At 42.2% G+C, this 17,907-nt stretch overlaps 1 protein-coding gene across 2 annotated transcripts in view; it reads left to right on the top strand.

Annotated features, from left to right (window-relative positions):
• Positions 1 to 283: 283 nt before the first annotated feature.
• The window catches only part of BRINP3 (BMP/retinoic acid inducible neural specific 3), a 225,150-nt gene continuing 207,526 nt past the window's right edge, over positions 284 to 17,907 (top strand). The window contains exon 1 of one of the 2 annotated variants that reach the window (XM_074877282.1): positions 284 to 639. In XM_074877282.1, coding sequence (XP_074733383.1) covers positions 572 to 639 — 68 coding nt within the window. In that variant the 5' untranslated portion in view covers positions 284 to 571. The remainder of the gene's footprint in view (positions 640 to 17,907) is intronic. The other variant, XM_074877281.1, reaches the window with a different exon arrangement.

Genomic DNA, 17,907 nt, shown 5'->3' with positions numbered 1-17,907 from the left:
CGCGCCCCTCCGCGCAGGCGGCGCCCTCCCCCTCTCTCGCCCCCCTCCCTCCCCGAGGGACGATCGGCCAAGTCCTGCGAACCCTGCGTGGGCGCGGGGGGCTCTGCGGGGCGCGCAGCCCTGGCACCCCAGCCCGCCCCTCCACCGCGGCCCCCGGCGGGGTGAGCCCCCCCCGGCCCCCCGGTGCCATCTGGCCTTTGCTCCACCTGGCCCGGCGAACCCCCTCTCCTCCTGCCCGCAGTTGAGATCCCACAATTTGTTATTCTTTCCTTGAGCATCACTACCATCACCACCAAAAAACCCACCCCAACCCCAGCAAATCCTATTCCTCCCCGCAACTCCTCTATTCGGATTTCCTTCCCACTCTCCTCCTCCTCCCCCCTCTCCCCCCACCCCTTTCTTTGGGTCTCGAGCCCGTCTCTCCCCTGCACACACACACACACACACACACACACACACCCGCACGGTGGGGATGGTTTGGTGTACTTGCTGCTGTGCCACGCAGAGCTGCTGATGGTTCCCAAAGTCCCACCACCACGCAAAGCCCTCCTCTAGCTTGAAGCCGGAGATCATGGACTATATGCTTGGAGTCGGGATGCATTTTGCTCACAGCCGCTTCGCCTCCTGCAATTTCACCCGGTGAGTAGGTTTTATTTCACGTTCAGATTGCTTGTTTTCAACAAAAAGGACACTTAAGGAAAAAAAAAAAAAAAAAGAAAAGAAAAGAAAAGATAAGCAACGTCTCCGTTGCCTCGCCTTGCTTCTGAACCTTTCAGTCGCCTGGCTGGCTCCACTTTCTGAACTCGGAGGAATTATGAAGCACCAGCCCTGCTCGCCCGCAGCCAGCCGTGCGTTAGCCACCGCTCTCGGCACTAACTTGCAGCCCGCACCGCAGTCTCCCTGCCGAGCCTTTGCCATTCCACTGCTTGTTCATCACATTTTATTAATGTTTTCATCAGGCACTGTACCTGCTACATTCTAGTTTAACCCTTGCAGATACAGCTGCTCGCACAGATGCTGGAAGGGCTCAGGATTTCTGCCCGTGTAGGAGGATGGACAGAAATCGGTGGGGGGTGATTAAGGGAGCTGTGAGCTTGGAAAAGTTCATTCCCCATCCTGATCCCCCGAAGAAGCTTGGACTGCCTTGGGGTGGAGAAGTGTTCTCCAGAAGGGACGGGAAAGGATTTCCAGCCCTAATGAAATCCGTCCTGTCGCTCCTGCTGGCAGGTGAGGGCGGGCGGGGGAGGCCGGGGGGGCTGCAGCCGGCTCTTGCCCGCTCCCTGCCCGCTCCCTGCCCGCACCCTGCCCGCACCCTGCCCGCTCCCTGCCCGCAACCTGCCGGCACCCTGCCCGCACCCTGCCCGCGCTGCTGCACCCCAGCGCACCTCCTGCCTTTAGTTATTACTCTTTTCGGGGATACCTATATTTTTGCTGGCCTGAGGAGCGCAGGGTAGGAGCGAGGCGTCGCACGCTCACACATGTATCTACCTACGGCGTTTTTGAAGCGTAGAGTCTCTTTTGAATCAAGCAGGAGCGTCTTTACTTTGAAAGAAAAATAGAGAAAAGGACCAAGGGAAATAAACACTTTTTGTTAAAAAAAAAAGGACAGGGGCCTTCAGAGTGCTATTTGCAGCTAATACTTCCAGTATTTCTATGTCTCTAATTAGCGTCAGAGATCCATCCACGTTCAATAGCAGAAGGTGTCGAGGGAACAGGTCACTTCTCACGGGGAGCATGGACTTGGGCTCTGTTTACCTCTGTCATTTGGGGGGGCAGCCTAAGTGTGTGTGTGTGTGTGTGTGTGTGTGTGTGCGCGCTCATGTCTCCAAAACAGTACACGCAGAGATCACAGGGAAGGTGCTAAAGGCTTGGAAGCAGGTAGACATGTCGGTGAGACACACCTGAGGTCCGAATTTATTGTGCAGAGGACGGAAAAGATCAATGTCCCCTTTAATACCGTGCTCCCGAGAGTGTGTGTGTCCCCCCCCTCGCCTCTCTCCCTCCCTCCGTCCGTCCCCCCCCCCCCCCGTCTCCAAATTGCTGGCTGATGTCGGGAAAGGGGGAATGAAAAAGCCCTTCAAGCGTGGGATCTAGAATTAATCTTTCCTCCAGCTCCCGTTTTCTCCCAGCAGCTCGAACCCCCCATGCCTACTTCTCTTCTAAACGTCCATCTCCTGAAGGTTTCCCCACTGACGACCTGCCCCCGCCCCCCTCCCCCTCCCCGCCTCCTCCTGCCCCGGGCCCCTCCGCACGGGACTGGGCTGATTAACCAAATCCCAGCCATTTCTACCAAATTACCCGTCTCTGCCGCCTCCCGCACCAGGCTGCTCAGGAAAGTTTCCGTGCAGTCATCCCCCCTTCCCTTCCTAGGTGTAGAGGATTACCCAGGTAAACGCGTTTCAAAAGCTCTACCTGATTGTTAATTTTTTTTTTTTTTTTTCTTTCCCCTAACCCTTGGGGAAGAAATCCCAGGAAGTCCTGAGGGATTAACTCGCTGTTGGAAATAGCTCAGCCGGTGAGCATCACCTCGCCGTGCTGGTTAAGTGAGAGCGCTCTGCAGAAGAGATTTATGTGCCCATCAGCAGAATATTTCCCGGGTTTAAGAGCACTCTATATTCCCTCTCTGCCGACGTGGGTGGGAGATGGTAGGACACGGGATGAAGGCAGCGGAGTTGTTTAGATCGCAGTCACTGTGATGGATCGCAGTAAAACTGACCCAGGGTGGACAGGGTGGCGTTTCTACACACGGCAGAAAGCGAGGGGACACACACTCACACCAAACCCTTCGCATACAAACATCCAATAAATCAATGCAATTAAGGTAGGCTTAATGGGCGAGTGCAACAAGCAAGCTTAATAAAGAAGATTCCCATGAGCCTGGATGGTTCATTTCCAGCGCTCGGCACTCCCAGACCAGAGGATACCTCTGCCCGCGCTGGGCTGGATGACTCAGAACAAAATAGGAATGCCAGGCGGCAGCCTCGGGGCTTTTTGCTTTGTTTAGGTTGGTTCTTTTGTGGGTTTTTTTTTGGTTTTTTTTTTTTTTTTTTACAAAAGACTGGCAGTGTGTAAATACCTCCCGAGCCCCGCGGCGCATTCCCGAGGGAATAGCCCCAAACAGCCCTCTCCATTTAAGTGTCCGGCCTCCCTGCTTGCCTGTGTCTGGCTTCCCTGTCAAGCATCACCTCCGCCGCTCTGCTGTGTCTCCCCTGGAGCTGTGTGGGTCTGGGACTCCCTTTTGGCCCGGAGTTGATTTCCTAGTTTCAAATATTGTCGGTGGCAGGCGGACACCCAGGGAGGGGCTCTGGCAGGCGAAAGATGGATGTCCAGCCTGCCCGGCCACCGGCCCGGGCTTAACCCTGCGCCCTCACCCGCGGCCAGTGCGTGTCCTCGGGGCGAGGGGCCCGCAGCAGCACCAGGGGGGGCTCCGGGCGGGGCGAGCTCCGGTAGCCCAGTGCCCGGCAGCGCCGGTCCCGGCCGCGGGCTCGCCCGCCGCTCCGCAGGGCGAGGAGAGCGCAGAGCCCCGGGGGGGCGGGTGCTTGCCCCGCTCCAGCCCAGAGACCCCCCGTCCGTGCGGGCTCGCCAAGGGGAGGGAAAGAGTTAACCAGGGGTTGCAGGGGGCTCCGAGCAGGAGTCCGGTGTGCGCCTCACAGATGCACCAGCCAATCCCTGGCAACAGGAGCACGAACTATATGTAGCGTGGTGTAAAGAGCGAGGTAAAGAAAATAGAGTGCAGACTGGCACAGTACCTTGGAAGACAGGAGACCTGCTTTTTTTTTGGGCTACGATTTCTGTGCTGCTTAGAGACCATCATGCATTTAAAAAGGTAAGGGCTTTGTTCCCAGCGGTCTGTACTGCGGTTCACTTCCGAATTCAAGTGCATTTTTCTGGGTACCTTTCATTAAATTTAGCGCAGAGTGGGAAGAAAGTGGAATACGGTACGATTTACTGTTTGGGAATTTTTTTTGGAAGACCGCATCAGTTTCAGCTTGTAATGATTTGGTTTAGAGATTAAGCAAGTGTGTGCATGTGAAGTAAATTCATGGGTAGCAGAATAATGTACCGTATGCGATAAGTGAAGGCTGTTCTACTGTAGCATCAAAATCAGTCATGGATCCATATCATATGAAGGCCAATGCGAGATGAACCTGATTTGGAAAAAAAACTATATAGAGTAATTCAGAGACATGTATCTGACAAGCAAGTCTGGCAGATGAAACAGAAATAACTTATTTCCTAGAAAAGCCCATGTCTAACTTTATTTAAACATGGCATCACAAAAGAATGCTATAAAAAGAAGTGAAGTCAAAAGCTTATAGAGTCTGCATGTTCAAAGATGAGTGACTCTGACACATTAAGTATACTGATAAAGCTAGAGTGGCCCTACTTACATTTGCAAGACATAAGAAATAACTTTGGAGGAGGAATCCATTTGGATATCAGACTTTACAGACTGCTGTCAATGCTCAACTCCAACCATACAAGGGGTTACTCATTTTAAATAGGTGCTCTATCAGCTTCACCATCAGACCCAGCTTTGAGAACAGAAACACTTGATTGTATCTCATCCTCTCTCTCTCTAAGCGGAGCAACAGAACTGTAGTCTTAGACGCTTTGCGGTGCTGTCCAATGATCAGAGGTCCATAATGAAACTACCTACAAATTCTTGCCTTCAACCATTTTTCTCTCTAAATCATGTACATAATTTAAGTGAGGGAGAAAAAAAATAAAGATCTGTTATATTTTCAGTAAGCTGTTCCACCTCCAGTGAGAGCTAACCTCCCCAACAGATGCTGAGTTCACCAGAGTTGCTGTGTTTGGGGTGCTTGTTCATGAAACGCTGAAATACTGTGAGTGAAAACGTTAACTAGGAAACATGAAAACAAGCAGCTGAATGTTTTGCAGATCTCGCTGCAGAAGGCAGCATTTGTACAACAAGCCAACAAAACAACTTGAGGATCTTGGAGTGATGTAATCACCCCATCTCATCCTTCCTCATTTTTTCTATTACTGTCTGAATGCTGTTGTGAAGAATTAATTACAGAAGTCTACACATTGTTTACACCAATGTGTGTCTGAAAAGTTAATTCTTTAGTCACATAGATTGCAGTGACTTTTCACTGCTCTCAGTGCCAGGTAGAGACAATGATTTACGGGAGTAAAATATTTTTACTCCATTTAGATTAATTTGAAATTGACTCACCATGTATGACTATGATCAGGCTTAAGAGATTTCTTGTTTGAGATGCAACACCTACTGAAAACAAAAGACAGCTCTTTTTACCAGCAAGCTTGCTTCTTCAGCAATTTTTGAAAATCTAAATGGAAAATGGGAAGATCAATCAATTCACATAAGTTTTTGCTTAGAAGAAAAAGGGAGTGGTGGGAAGTATTAGGTAACACTTTCTAGAAACATTAAGTGTTTTCTTGTTGTCATGTATGCCTAGTGCAGCCCTTTCTTATTGCTCCCAGAGCTTTGTTTCTCCTCAAAATCAGAAGTAAACATTGATTTTTTTTTTTTTTTTTTTTTTTATTCTTCTGGAACACTAGTAATCTCATATGGGAGCAAATTCACAATTTGACAAATAGAGCCAAAATACTCTTGCAGAAGGGTTGCATTAAAGAAAACTGTCCTGTTAGACTGCTGCAGGCAGTAACTTACAGCTAGTTGTTTTATGAGGAAGTTATCTTACTCTTCTTGATCTCATCCTGAACCCTCATAAGAGGGAGCATTTTTTAAAAATAAAATTGCAACCACATTCTCTTCATAGCATTGTTTTCCTATTGTTCAATATGTCTGCTGTTCAGTGAGGGCCTGATCTTGCACAATTAAAGGAGATCAGAGCATTGCTATTAACTTCACTGAAAGCAAGATCAGTTTCCAAGATAATAATTTGGAACTAAAATGAACTTCAGATTTAGAAAAAAAAAGCACAACCATCATGAAGTTACATGCTGCATACTGAGCAGTGTAAAGCTTTGCATATCTTGAGTCAAATAGCATTAAAATACTAAAGAACTGAAGGATTTTTAACCTGATCTTATGTTGTTTTAGGTCTCAGGACTCTATCATCATTGATAAACCAACATTTTTCTATATGAAGTTGAGGAACATTAAGAGAGCTCCATTTTTTGAAGTCCCCCCCTGAGCTGCAGGCGTTCAGTACCTTGCGTCTTAAGTCATCATACTGCTGAAAACTGTAATGGGAATAATTTGGTCTCCTAGCTCTGAAAATAATCATTTATATATACCATAGTAGGTGTGTATACATAAACATAGTTTGTATATACATATGGTTCCATAGATATAAATATGGATGATATGCACTGCACATACCCACCCATTCATCCCTCTGCACACATGGGATGTATATTTACTCTTTTGCCCTGGCTCATACCATGTGATCGATTATTCAGCACAGTCTTTTTCCTGTCTCCCATTGAGAGTCTCCACTTGCTCTATGTGCCACAAAATAGCGTGCTGACAAGAGGAAAGCAGGACACTCTGCCATGTCAAAGCTTTTCATGTTTAACTAATGAGCCTCTCACAAAGGCCACAGATTTCGTTCCACCTTCAAAAGAAGATTGACCAGGCAATATATACTGTTAGCTAAATTAAGACTATTAAACTGTAGTGGTTTCTCTTATAATGAGGTGAGATTCTAAGACTCGTCAGTCAGATACCTTTACTGTAGCGGTCACATTAGTGGTGATTAGAAAATTCTGCTAATTTGCAGTAACACCTTCACTACCACATCTACCAGCACTTGATTAATGAGAAAAGTGGTTTCCAAGGTATTTATTATACATTGTCAAGTAAAGGACTTAAATCTGGGGAATCAGAGCACTACTCTACACCTTTAATCCCGTATTATTCATGACTACTGACAACTCGATAGAGCTAATTTAGCTCTTTCAGTATTTACAATCTATTGGAAATAACAAAAAACACCTGGTTAACTGAACGTGGATGACCACGCCAAAATCAAATGGGATTATTAAAATCTGTTATAAATATATTTCTTCATCTTTTTCTTCTTTCTCTATTTGAGATCTCTATTTCTAAGGAGGCTTAACATCACTGGTGAAAAATACTGCTGCATGCTGAAAAATGGTATTGGCAGCTCAAGAGTATATCTTTAATTATCTATTTTTCACCTAAAACATTATTGAGCCCTCAGCAGTTTGGAGGAGAGACAGAACAAATATTTATTACAACAAATCTTATCTTTAATAAATTTGGGGGTTTTTTGTACTTAATGTGCAGCCCTAAAGGTTAGAATTGCTGAATTCTGAACATGTAGTTTATACATATATGTGTACTTTAGCATCTTGACAGTGACCATATCAGCACTTGTATTTACTTACAGGAAAGATTTAAAAACAGTGTAAGCAGAATGTCAGCATTCAACCTTTTGTTCTTCCATCCTGAACTGCTGGCTGATCTACAGGGCAGAGCTGATACCCACCTCTTTTCCTCAAGAGTGTGTAGATGCTCAGCATTTCTTGCATTAATCACCTTATTCCTTACTTTTGTACCAACGTTTCTAATGAAAATGCTTGTTTATGTAAAGTAGCAATGTTTATGGCAGTAGAGACTCATCCTGCTGCCAGCCTCTAGAGACTATGAATTTATTTCACATAGAGCCATTAGTTGGTGATGGCCATTAGTTGGTGGTGCTCTCTTTTTTAATCACTGCTCCTGTGGGATATGAATCTGACTCATTGGCTTAAAAAGTAAAAGCGTTAGTAACTTACTAAGTACCCTTTAAGCTATCTGTTAGCATAAGTTCATTAGCTTGATTCACATTAGTTGAAGAGACAGTAATGGCTTTTTTTGAAAGGTAATCTTACTTATAAAACACCTTAATTTCTTCATACTGGTTTGTCTTGGTTAGGCAAAGTCTAGAACATTTCCTTTTCCTCAGTCTTCCTGGAGAAAAAAAACGAGGCTATAATAAAGAACCTATGTTCCGCATACTTAGAGAGACTGCAGTGATCTGTAATCTCTAATAAACAGACTGTGTCTCATTCTGCACTAAAAAGATACTAGTTGAAAGTTTAAAGCTTTTCAGCATTAACTTAGCACCTTTCGACTAAATCTGAGTGTGTTTTTCTATGAGCTACAGCAAGAAATTTTGTACTAACAAAATTGATAATTTTCTACTAATGTGGTTTTAGACTATTACGTAGCTAAATTAAAACAGTAGGGAGATTGTAATTTGTGATGAGATACTAAAGCCCACACTTTCTCTACTTGTACCATGATGTTCACAAGAAAGACATCTTTTAGCAGACATATTTTCTCTCTAATTTTGTAATTTCTTCTAAACTTGTCAAAAATCAAGACTTACAGGGAAGCTTTGGTGTTATATTTATATGAGATAGCAGGCTGCCCAGTACACATGACATAATTATTACTTGTACAATCAAGCTTTGTGTGTTATCTGTCCTGAGATGCAATTAGGTCCAGACTGGCTTGCTGAAGCTTTAATCTTTGCTCAGTCAGGCATAAAGTCCTTACTCTCACTATAAAAAATTAATAGCTATAACATGAACATTTAAGAGGACCTGGCTACTGCCCATATACTAGCTACAGGCTTAGAACGTTGCAGCAAAGGGACTTAAGAAGAGTCATGCAACAGTTTACTGTAGGATCAGATGTAGAACCATGGTCTCTTGAATCCTCTATGAGTCCCGTCTAGGGAGCTTGCACAACAGGGAGCGAGTTGTTTCTGACAGGACAACAGTGGTGTAAGTTGATTTTATTTTTCTGCTAGAATAAATAAATTGAAGCTTAGGAACTGAAAGGAGTTTTAACTATCCATTTACACCAGCTGAAAACCAGCTACACCATCTGTGAAATCAGATGTAAAATATGTTATGAGCTGTGGAGCACTTTTGTCTGAAAGACATAATGGAGGAACAAACCAAAAACATTATCATTCTATTAGATATCAATGTTAAGAAATAAAATATATGAAATCGTCCATTTTTACTGCAATGTATCCAGCAAAGTGCACAGAACGAAAAATGCCATGCCATTAGACCTTTATGGAGATTATTTCTAATTAATGGTCTAAACTGTAACCACTCATTTTCACATGGAAAATAAAATCAAGAAGAGTATAAATCCTTGATCAGATATCACCTACGTATCCCATGCCTGAGCCAGAGCTCCTAAACTGAGAAATTCATTCTTAGAAATAAAAAAAACCCCATTATTTTTCTGATAATGTTTTGAAACAGGAACAGGATTATCAATAGGTTAGGTAATATTTGAAGGGATGGAAGTACATGGAACTAGGCTGCAAGATGGATTTTGTAAATATGTCCCCATTACAGTCAATAGAGTTCATTGCTTCTTTGGCCCTCTTCTTAAGACCAGAGAACAGCTACACACCATTATTTTTTCTCTTCATTATCGTACAAACAATATTAGCACTCCAACAGCTTCAAAGAAACTTCTATTTTTGTCTGAGACTGACAATCCCTTTCTTCTCCATCCTTTTCTGAACATTTGTTGCAGAATCTCCAGAAACAGAAATTTTAAGTAGCAACAAAAATAGTAAGCCACTCTGATAGTAGAATGAACATCTTCATTTTTATTTTATGATATTTTTGTCATCCAACAATTTGAAAGTACTCTATAGACATACGTGTTCAGGTTTCACAATACCCTTCTTGCCTGATGTCATGAACAGAAACTATAATCAAAAAAGGTTAAGGGACTTGTCAGTGGTTATGCAATAAAATCAGAGCTATACTTAAAGGTGGGTCTGCTCCAAGTACTCTCCTTCCTCTATAAAACTGAATCTTCTGTTGGTGAGCAAAGTTTCCTCCCACCCCATCTCATTTTAGTGTGATATGAATCCTTCTGCACTGGAGAATAACCGGTTACATTTGGATTGGTCCTCAGCCTTGAAAACCTAGAACCTAAAGCCTTAGTGTAGAACCTGTAAATAGCTGCTTCCTCCCATTCCAAATAGCCCTGGGTTTTAAAACTAGTAGAAGGATGAAATTAAACAGGTAAGAGCTGTTTGTTATTCTGATGTGGTTTACTGGATATAGCTAACTTACATGTGTCTTAGTATGCATGCTCTTTTCATGGCCAGCTGATACTTAGGGGATAAATTGGGCCAGAAAACTGTCTGGGCACTAACAGTTATGGGTGAAAAGGAGATATACTACTAGACTAGTACTTTGTGACTTTACAGTGATAGTTTAATATTTAGTTTTAGGGTGCACTCTTTGCAAATCCTAAGGACCTACTAAATTGCCATTAAAATACACCCAATGAGATTATCATAGCAGAGTATATTGAACATTTTGAAGTTAAACATGAGTTTTTAAAAATTCCAGTAAGCTGGAATCCAAGCTTCTAAATATCTGTCTCCCGTTAGGATTTTCTACAAACTTGAATGCTTCAGTATGCAAAATTGCATGTCACAGTGATAGATGTCAGCTTGTGCCTGAGGAAATACTGGACCAGAAACTTTCCCTATGCTGTTCTTTTTCTTTTCCTGTAGCACAGATACCAAACTTATTCAAAAAGAGATTGTTCTGTTTCCATTCTAACTCTCTAATTCAGCTGTTTTAGCTGAAAATTTTTGGACGATTTGGGAGAATGCTTAATGTAAGTTGTGCAATGGAAGAGTGACTTAAGACTGAAGTGTCACAGTTCTACATGCAAAGATTTTTTGCACATGAGACAGTCCATGTGCACTCATGGACTTTGAAAGATGAAGACTTCATCCCCTATGAACTTTATGATTGCTAAAGTACAGTCATCCAACCTGGAGCAGGTTTAAAGCTTTTGAACAGCAGGTTTTTCTGTGGCTTTGTGGCATCCTGGATGTCCGTCAGCTGAAGGCCAGGGCTCGGTCAGTGTCCTGCTTAGCTGTTCCAGAAATGAACTTCATTTTAGCTCCTTGTGTGACTGATGGATGCTATCCGCCAGGGACTTGGGTACTACCCCTATTTAAAGATAAGGAACTGAGACACCATGAAGACTGGGTGGATTTCTCTCTGTTATGCACCTACACAATTCACGTTTGAGACGTCCAGGTGCCTCATGTCCTTTCACAAACACCGTGCTCTGCCTTTACGTGGTGGAGGAGTGTGGCTCCTCCTGGCTCACAAGCACGGAACGAGGGCTAAAGCAGCCAGCATCTGCAGCCGAGCCAGAGGCTGAGCTGTGGGATGGAGATCTCCAGGCAAAGATGTGTGCGGCCAGGCCCAAAGTCCAGCCAGAGAGCCCCGGGGCTGATGCGGGGGCTGGGACGGTCACACCAGCACCACCCAGGCAGGGTATGAAGGTCCAGGAGCCCCCCTTCAGCTCCCAGGGGTGGGTGGAGATCCCAGATGAGGCTGGTGGGGAGGCCCGTTTGTGCACTCAGGGCCCTGACAGCTGATTTCTTCCTCTCCGTGTGTTCTTTGCAGGAACAGATTCACTCATTAAGGCAGAAAGACTGAAATTGCAATCTGGGGATGCTGCCCTACGTCATCAGCTAAAACACATAAAGATCCATTTGCACAGGAGGATGAACTTAGATTAACAGATTGAAAAAGCACCTGAGGGAATTTATACATCATGATCTGGGCAGCAAAGGAAAAAATTAGGTCTTTTACAAATATCAGGCATTAAAACAATTACCTCAGTACACCTGACAGCCAGTGCACACTTCAAGTGCTAAGGAGACTGGCACTAGCTGTGGCGGGATGCAATAGAGAGCACGTGGGTACATCCAATTAAAGACTCACAGGCACTTGCAGGAGTGAAATTCTTCACGGACAGAGCAAACACCCAGGCACATTTCGCGGGCAATAGCTGTAACCTGCGGCAATCAACTCTCATGTTCCAGACAGACCCAATGATGGCTGCAGAAGTCAGGCTGACATGCGCTCTCTCTCTTTCTGTGGGTGCATTTTATTTTTGCTCGTCTTCTCTGAAGGCTAGGATGAGGAGAAAATAGCAGGATTGCTTTTACGAAAAAAAGAAAAAAATCAGACATCCTGTTTGTTCTCTGTTTCAGCTTTTGAGGACATAGTTACAGGGGTCTTGTCCTTGTCTCACATAGAGAAGAGAGAAGAAAGCTGAAAATCGGCAGTGGATGAAGCTCAATTTCAACAAAGAAAAGGTGTCGCTTTAGGGTGCACGTAGGCAAAGCAGATGCCAGGACCTAATACGAGGACCCCACTTATTTTTAGGCCTGGAATGTAAAACTCACTTAAGGATGTTAGATGTAGAATTATTTTCTCCTTTCAGATTTGCCAACATACCTGCTTTTGAGTCTCTGCTGAGGACAGTTCCTAGGTCAGGACTTATTGCAGCTCACAGTGAGTAACAGAGAACAAGCTGATTCAACGCTGAAAATCATCTGTTGACAAATACATTTTGTCTATCCAGATGCCTTCTAATTCTTGCATAACGGCACAAGCTGTACCCTGCAGCTCATGTATCGGATCTAGTGGCAGGGAAAGCTCTCCATCCTTCAAGTCCCCACACCCCTATTCTGTTTCTTAGTTCTACCAAATGTACATGTTGGCTCTCTTGTTACTGCACCAGCCTTCTGGTGGTTCTCAAAATGTGTGAAAGCTAACTGCTGTCAAACAGCTGCCTGCGAGCACAGGACAGAGTGGTGCACCTCAGCTCATGACTCGTTTTGCTATCCTTCAGGACGTTCAGCTTGGGAGAATTTATTCTGTGGATTTGGGTATCTTCCTTTGAAGAACAGAATCCCTGTGGTGGCTGAGAGCAGAGGAGAGCACTGCTATACTCTCCTCCTCTGTAGCTGATAGCAATTGCAGCGCTTTCTGCTCTTTTCTTTGACAGCACGTCATCAGCTTCATGGCTGTTTCATTTACACCGGACTGTGAGAATTTTGAGGACAGGTGCCTCCCTGGGTCTCATTCATTTAAAGTTGTTAACATGTGAAAAATTGCTTTTTGAAAAAAAAAAAAAAAATCACTGATTATAAGTAGGCCCTGTAGTGCTTTACAAAGGTGGGCAACACGATCATCACACTTCAGATGAGGAAGTGAGAGAAAAGAGACATAGTGATAAACCCAGGGTCTTACAGCAGTTAAGAGTCATATCTGAGACTCACACTACTGCTTTATTCTTTATGCAAAATTTCTTTCCATTTTTCAGTGTCAAAATACCTTTGAAAAAAATGGTCCTGGCTTATCTTGCCTTCTATGAGCTTCACTGCTTTCCATCCAGCTGCAGCAAATAAAATGCTGTTTCTTGTTATTGATGCGAAGTTGAAGTCACTGGTAGCATCCGTGAGAATTTTGTGTAAGAGTTAGAAAATAAAGAATTTACTTCATTCCTGTTTTCCACGATGTGCACTCTAAAAGAAATATCAAGTGTACCCTGTTACACTTAGTACTGTACTTCATCAAAAGCAGTAGCTTTGAAATCCCAAAGGCTAGTAAGTGGATGGAGGGATGGAGCACCAAAAACCTCATAAATGATAAAATTCTGGTCTTACTGAAATCTGCCTACTAAATTGGTTGTATTCCCCACATCTGTTCTTGGATTTTTTCTTTGTTTGTTTGTTTTTAAAGGGATATATACTTATTAACTATTATTTTGATTAGTTAAAAGAAAACTAGGCTTTGTGTTTTGCATAAAAAAGCACCATCTTAGAGACATTAAGGTTTCTAACTCTTGTGGAGAGATGAACATAGGGTTTCCTGGTAAGTTACTTATTACTTTCCTTTGAAAGGACATAGCTGAGAATAACAATCTTACGTTTTTATTTCATCATTATGGGAAGTTACAGCCAGGAGAATCCGACTTCAACATTGAGGATTCTCAACCTTCCATGGAGAGCTGGAATGTTTCAACATTTTAATGGAATTCTATTGAGCATAAAGAACAAAGGGCTTCAGAGAGATCCTGGTCTTCTGCCTTTCCGCTGTCAGAAGGAGATCTCTGTGAGATGCGAGGAGAAAGCGGGAGTGACAGAGGCAAGGCTGTGCTCATTTCTGTGATGCTGACAGAGACTGCAAGGGCATTGTTCCATGTGTAACAGAGGAGGAGCATCTCAGACCAAGGCCACAGCACCTCCCAGACTTGCATGATAGAGAGACATACTGAATGCCCCGATCTTATTTAAAATGTCTGTACATTTAGTGTACAGTTATTGTATTTTTATTCTTGAGAACTGCAGGTGTAGATGTGGCCCAAAAAAGCTACTGATGATACCTAATATCAACTTTATTGACTCTTATATAAAAGGTACTCCACTAGTGAACCAGCAGCGATCTATTTAGTAGCTATAACTCTACTGTATATTAGCACATCTGTTCTATACATGACTCTCACCTCTTAGGAAAAAAAAAAAAAAAGGTTGCATGCAGTGAGGTTTCCTTGAGAAAATTTTATAGTGTTTTCATTTTAGAAAGGACTTATACTTACTGATTTGCTTTTTCTTGAACATTGCTGTCCACACATTTGGGCTGGTCCTATATTATTCTGTATATCTTAATATACATGGGTTATCAATTAATATTCTGTAAGCAAGAGAGCTCCACCCACAAATCAAGCAGAGACTTCAATTTGTACTGTTTTAGGTACAGTAGCTTAGTGAGTTCATAAACTACACATATGTAATTATATACCATTTCTAATGTTAAAAAATTTATTTACCTTAAAAAAGGAAGACTGAGTTTGGTGGGCTTTGCCCTACAATAGGATGAAAACAAAAAGACTACAGATGTTCTGTGTTCTTGTTCACAGCTGAAGCTTGATGAAATTTGTCCCAGTGGCCACAATGTTTGTTCTGTACTTGCCAGTATTATATTTACAGGTGATGTAAGTGCATGGATTTTACCAGTCTTCAGCACGCTCTACATGTTCACGAAAACTAGGACTTAGCTATGGTGTTTCCAGAAGATGCTGAGTCAAATTCATTCTGCATTAATGCCAGTGAGGAGACAATGGATTTCTAATAGAGAAGAATTTAGCCCATTATGCTTCTTGAACTCACTCTAACCTCAGAATTTCGAAGAGGAAGGACTGAAAACTTATTAGCATTTGGAAGTGGTAGCTGGGTAAAACTCTGGGGATAACAGAAAGTAATTGTTCTGAGCAGCTATACCTGATAATTGTCCTCTAAGCTAGCACTTCAAAGAGGCAGCATGTTGACATGACAGTTTTGTTTGAAGATGTCTTCTCTACAGAGCATCTTCTGCACTTTAAAACCCACCAGCTCTGTTACTTAACAGGTGTTCATCTATTTTTCAGTTCTCACATCCCACCCTGAAACCAGCAGGTGCTCTACCACAAATTTAATTCAGATTATTCCTCCCTGGAGTTCTGTGACGGCTGTTGTAACTACAACCTTTGTATGCTCCACATGCCTATAACAGCCTTTTAAAAATGTTTTTAGGGCATTTACATTCATTAGAGAATCTGAGTATTTAAAGTTTTGAGATATTTTTGAGACTGTAACCTTAGGAAAATTCCTTAGGCTGGCATTTTCTAAATTATCTTTTACTAGGAAATACACATTTGAAGTCCTCTAAGAGCTTAAAAAAAAATTTAGCCTTGGTCTTTTCATGCTTCAGTTCCCTGTTTGTTAAATTGAGGTAAAAGTTTACTTCTCAAGGGTGTTATGAGAATTAATGCTATACAGACTGATTCTACAATGGCTGGACAATATAGACAAGTGGGTAAGTATCAGATGGAGATGCACACATTATTTCACTCTCCCTAAGGACTAGATGTATATTTATAATCTTTTGGAAAATACCTTCATATATTTTTAAAACAAGGAGACTATTTGCTTCTGTAACTACACAGGTTCTCTAAAGGTGTTTTGCCAGTGGTTAATTTACGACATGCCACGAGGTGTAGCATTAAGGCAAGCACAGAGCAGGGTTCTTCACTATTCCTTTCCAAGTGCTCATTTGGTCTAGTTTTAGGAAGATGCTACATATACAAAGTAATTCATTTTCCAATCCTAATATTATCATTTTGAATTCAAAAGGGACTCAATTAGTCATCATTACAGTTTAATGGCCTGAAACACTTTAGTGTTAATAAGTACCTGAAAAAGTAAACTCCTACTTCTTGTAATTTAAACCATTACATGATTTTTCCAATAGAAAAGATAATTTAGGAAAAATAGAACCTTATGTCTTAGCTAGCAGTTTTATAACAGCAGTAGGTATGAAAATTAAAATTCTCATTATGCTCTTTGAAGCTTCACATAATGTCAAGAAATTATGCCCAAGGTCTTCCTAGTCTCTGAAGAAGATGGTAGAGGGGAACGACTACACTGTGCAATATATTTTTTCCTGATTGGTTAAAAAAAAAAGATAGGCAGAAGTATTTGTGGTTTTTCACTCTGCTGTGATGCAAAAGCTGGTCTGGCCTGTCTGGAAGTGACTGACATCTTCATTTACGTGGAGCTAATTTTTATCATGATCATCTTGGTTTTTATGGTCCAGGAGATCAATCCATTGCTTTTCAGTTTTGCTTCAGATCTGTGCATGCTTTTTCATATGATGTGATGAAGTTTACACAATAGTGTAATCTCACATACATGAATTTCAGCCCATGAAAGAAAGAAAGTACCAATCTAGGGAAAAGATACTGAAACGTCATACAGTATACACAGATCTGCAGGCTTTTTGCATGTAAGTGATTGCTTGAGAGTATAAAAAATAAGTAGAGAGATCTTTGTTGTAGGCTCCTGGAATCTCATTTCAAAAGGATTTATAAAATTAATGCAATCTGTGTTTTATGATCATAAACTGCTGCATGGTTGTAACTGTTTATGGTCGCAACTCAGTGCTTTGGCATATGCTCAGCATGAAATATAGGAATAGGGTCTTTTTTTTTTTTCAGTGAGCTTACGTACACATTTATTGTTTGCAGGATCAGGTCCAAATCATGTTACAAACAATTCCATTTGTGCCTAAGAAGACGATAAACCTTGACTATTTCTCTGGTTGTATAGACAGATTATTATATTCTCAGACTGCAGATTCCCGTTGGCTCATATGAACTTCCGTGCTCTTCTGGAGGCAGTTAACTTCCTGCAGCTGATATGTTTATACTCTGTACAAAAGATTTCAGAATATTAATGTCTCAAACATATGCACAGAGCATATTTATTCAGCTACACCATTTCCATTATAATGGACGGGTGGTACTGAGTGTGCAGTTGCAGAACTGTTCTGTTGGAAGCATCCTTCATTTGCGGTACACTTAGAAATTAAATTACTGATGGTAAAGAAAAATTTCCCACCAAGTAAAAAAAAATCATAGCAAGGGGCACTGTAAAAATGTCATAATGAGTGTTGTTTTGAGTGAATGTGAATTAAAAAATGTTTTTCCCTGTAAATTCATCAGCTAGAAAAAAAAGCTCTCACACTACTATATTTTAATTAATTCTGTGCTGGTTTACCTTACACTGAAAACAAGAACTGATTGTTTCTATATATTTAGGAATCTACATGACCTTTGTCATTTCAGTATTTTTGAGAACTTCATGCTCTTGCACAGATGTTTTCACAAAATCTGAGCAGGTTATAGAATCATTATCCTATTTCACAGGTATGGGACTAAGGTATAGAGAGAAACTGTGGCTTGTCTTCACTGAGTTCCTACATGAGGCTATGGCTCATACTTGATATTTGATTGGGCACCCAAACAATTGTTTACGCTCCATTTAAATAGTATTTCTGGGCTGAGCCATTGGATCGGAGTGAATTGGACTGAAAGTCAATTGCTGCTGTTAGGGATACTCAAAAGTGCAGCGTCTGGAGCTTGAATAACTCGTTGAACTCATCACTGTGGGTAGCTCCAGTGCTGGCGATCAATGCAGTCACTCTTTGTCCGGCTACACTAGTTTGAACAGAATAACATGAGCCTGTTAACTACGTTTG

Source organism: Strix uralensis, chromosome 8 (assembly GCF_047716275.1).
Source record: "Strix uralensis isolate ZFMK-TIS-50842 chromosome 8, bStrUra1, whole genome shotgun sequence".
NCBI lineage: Eukaryota > Metazoa > Chordata > Aves > Strigiformes > Strigidae > Strix > Strix uralensis.
Note: the sequence above shows the minus strand (reverse complement) of the source record. Positions and strands in the feature narration are given on the sequence as shown.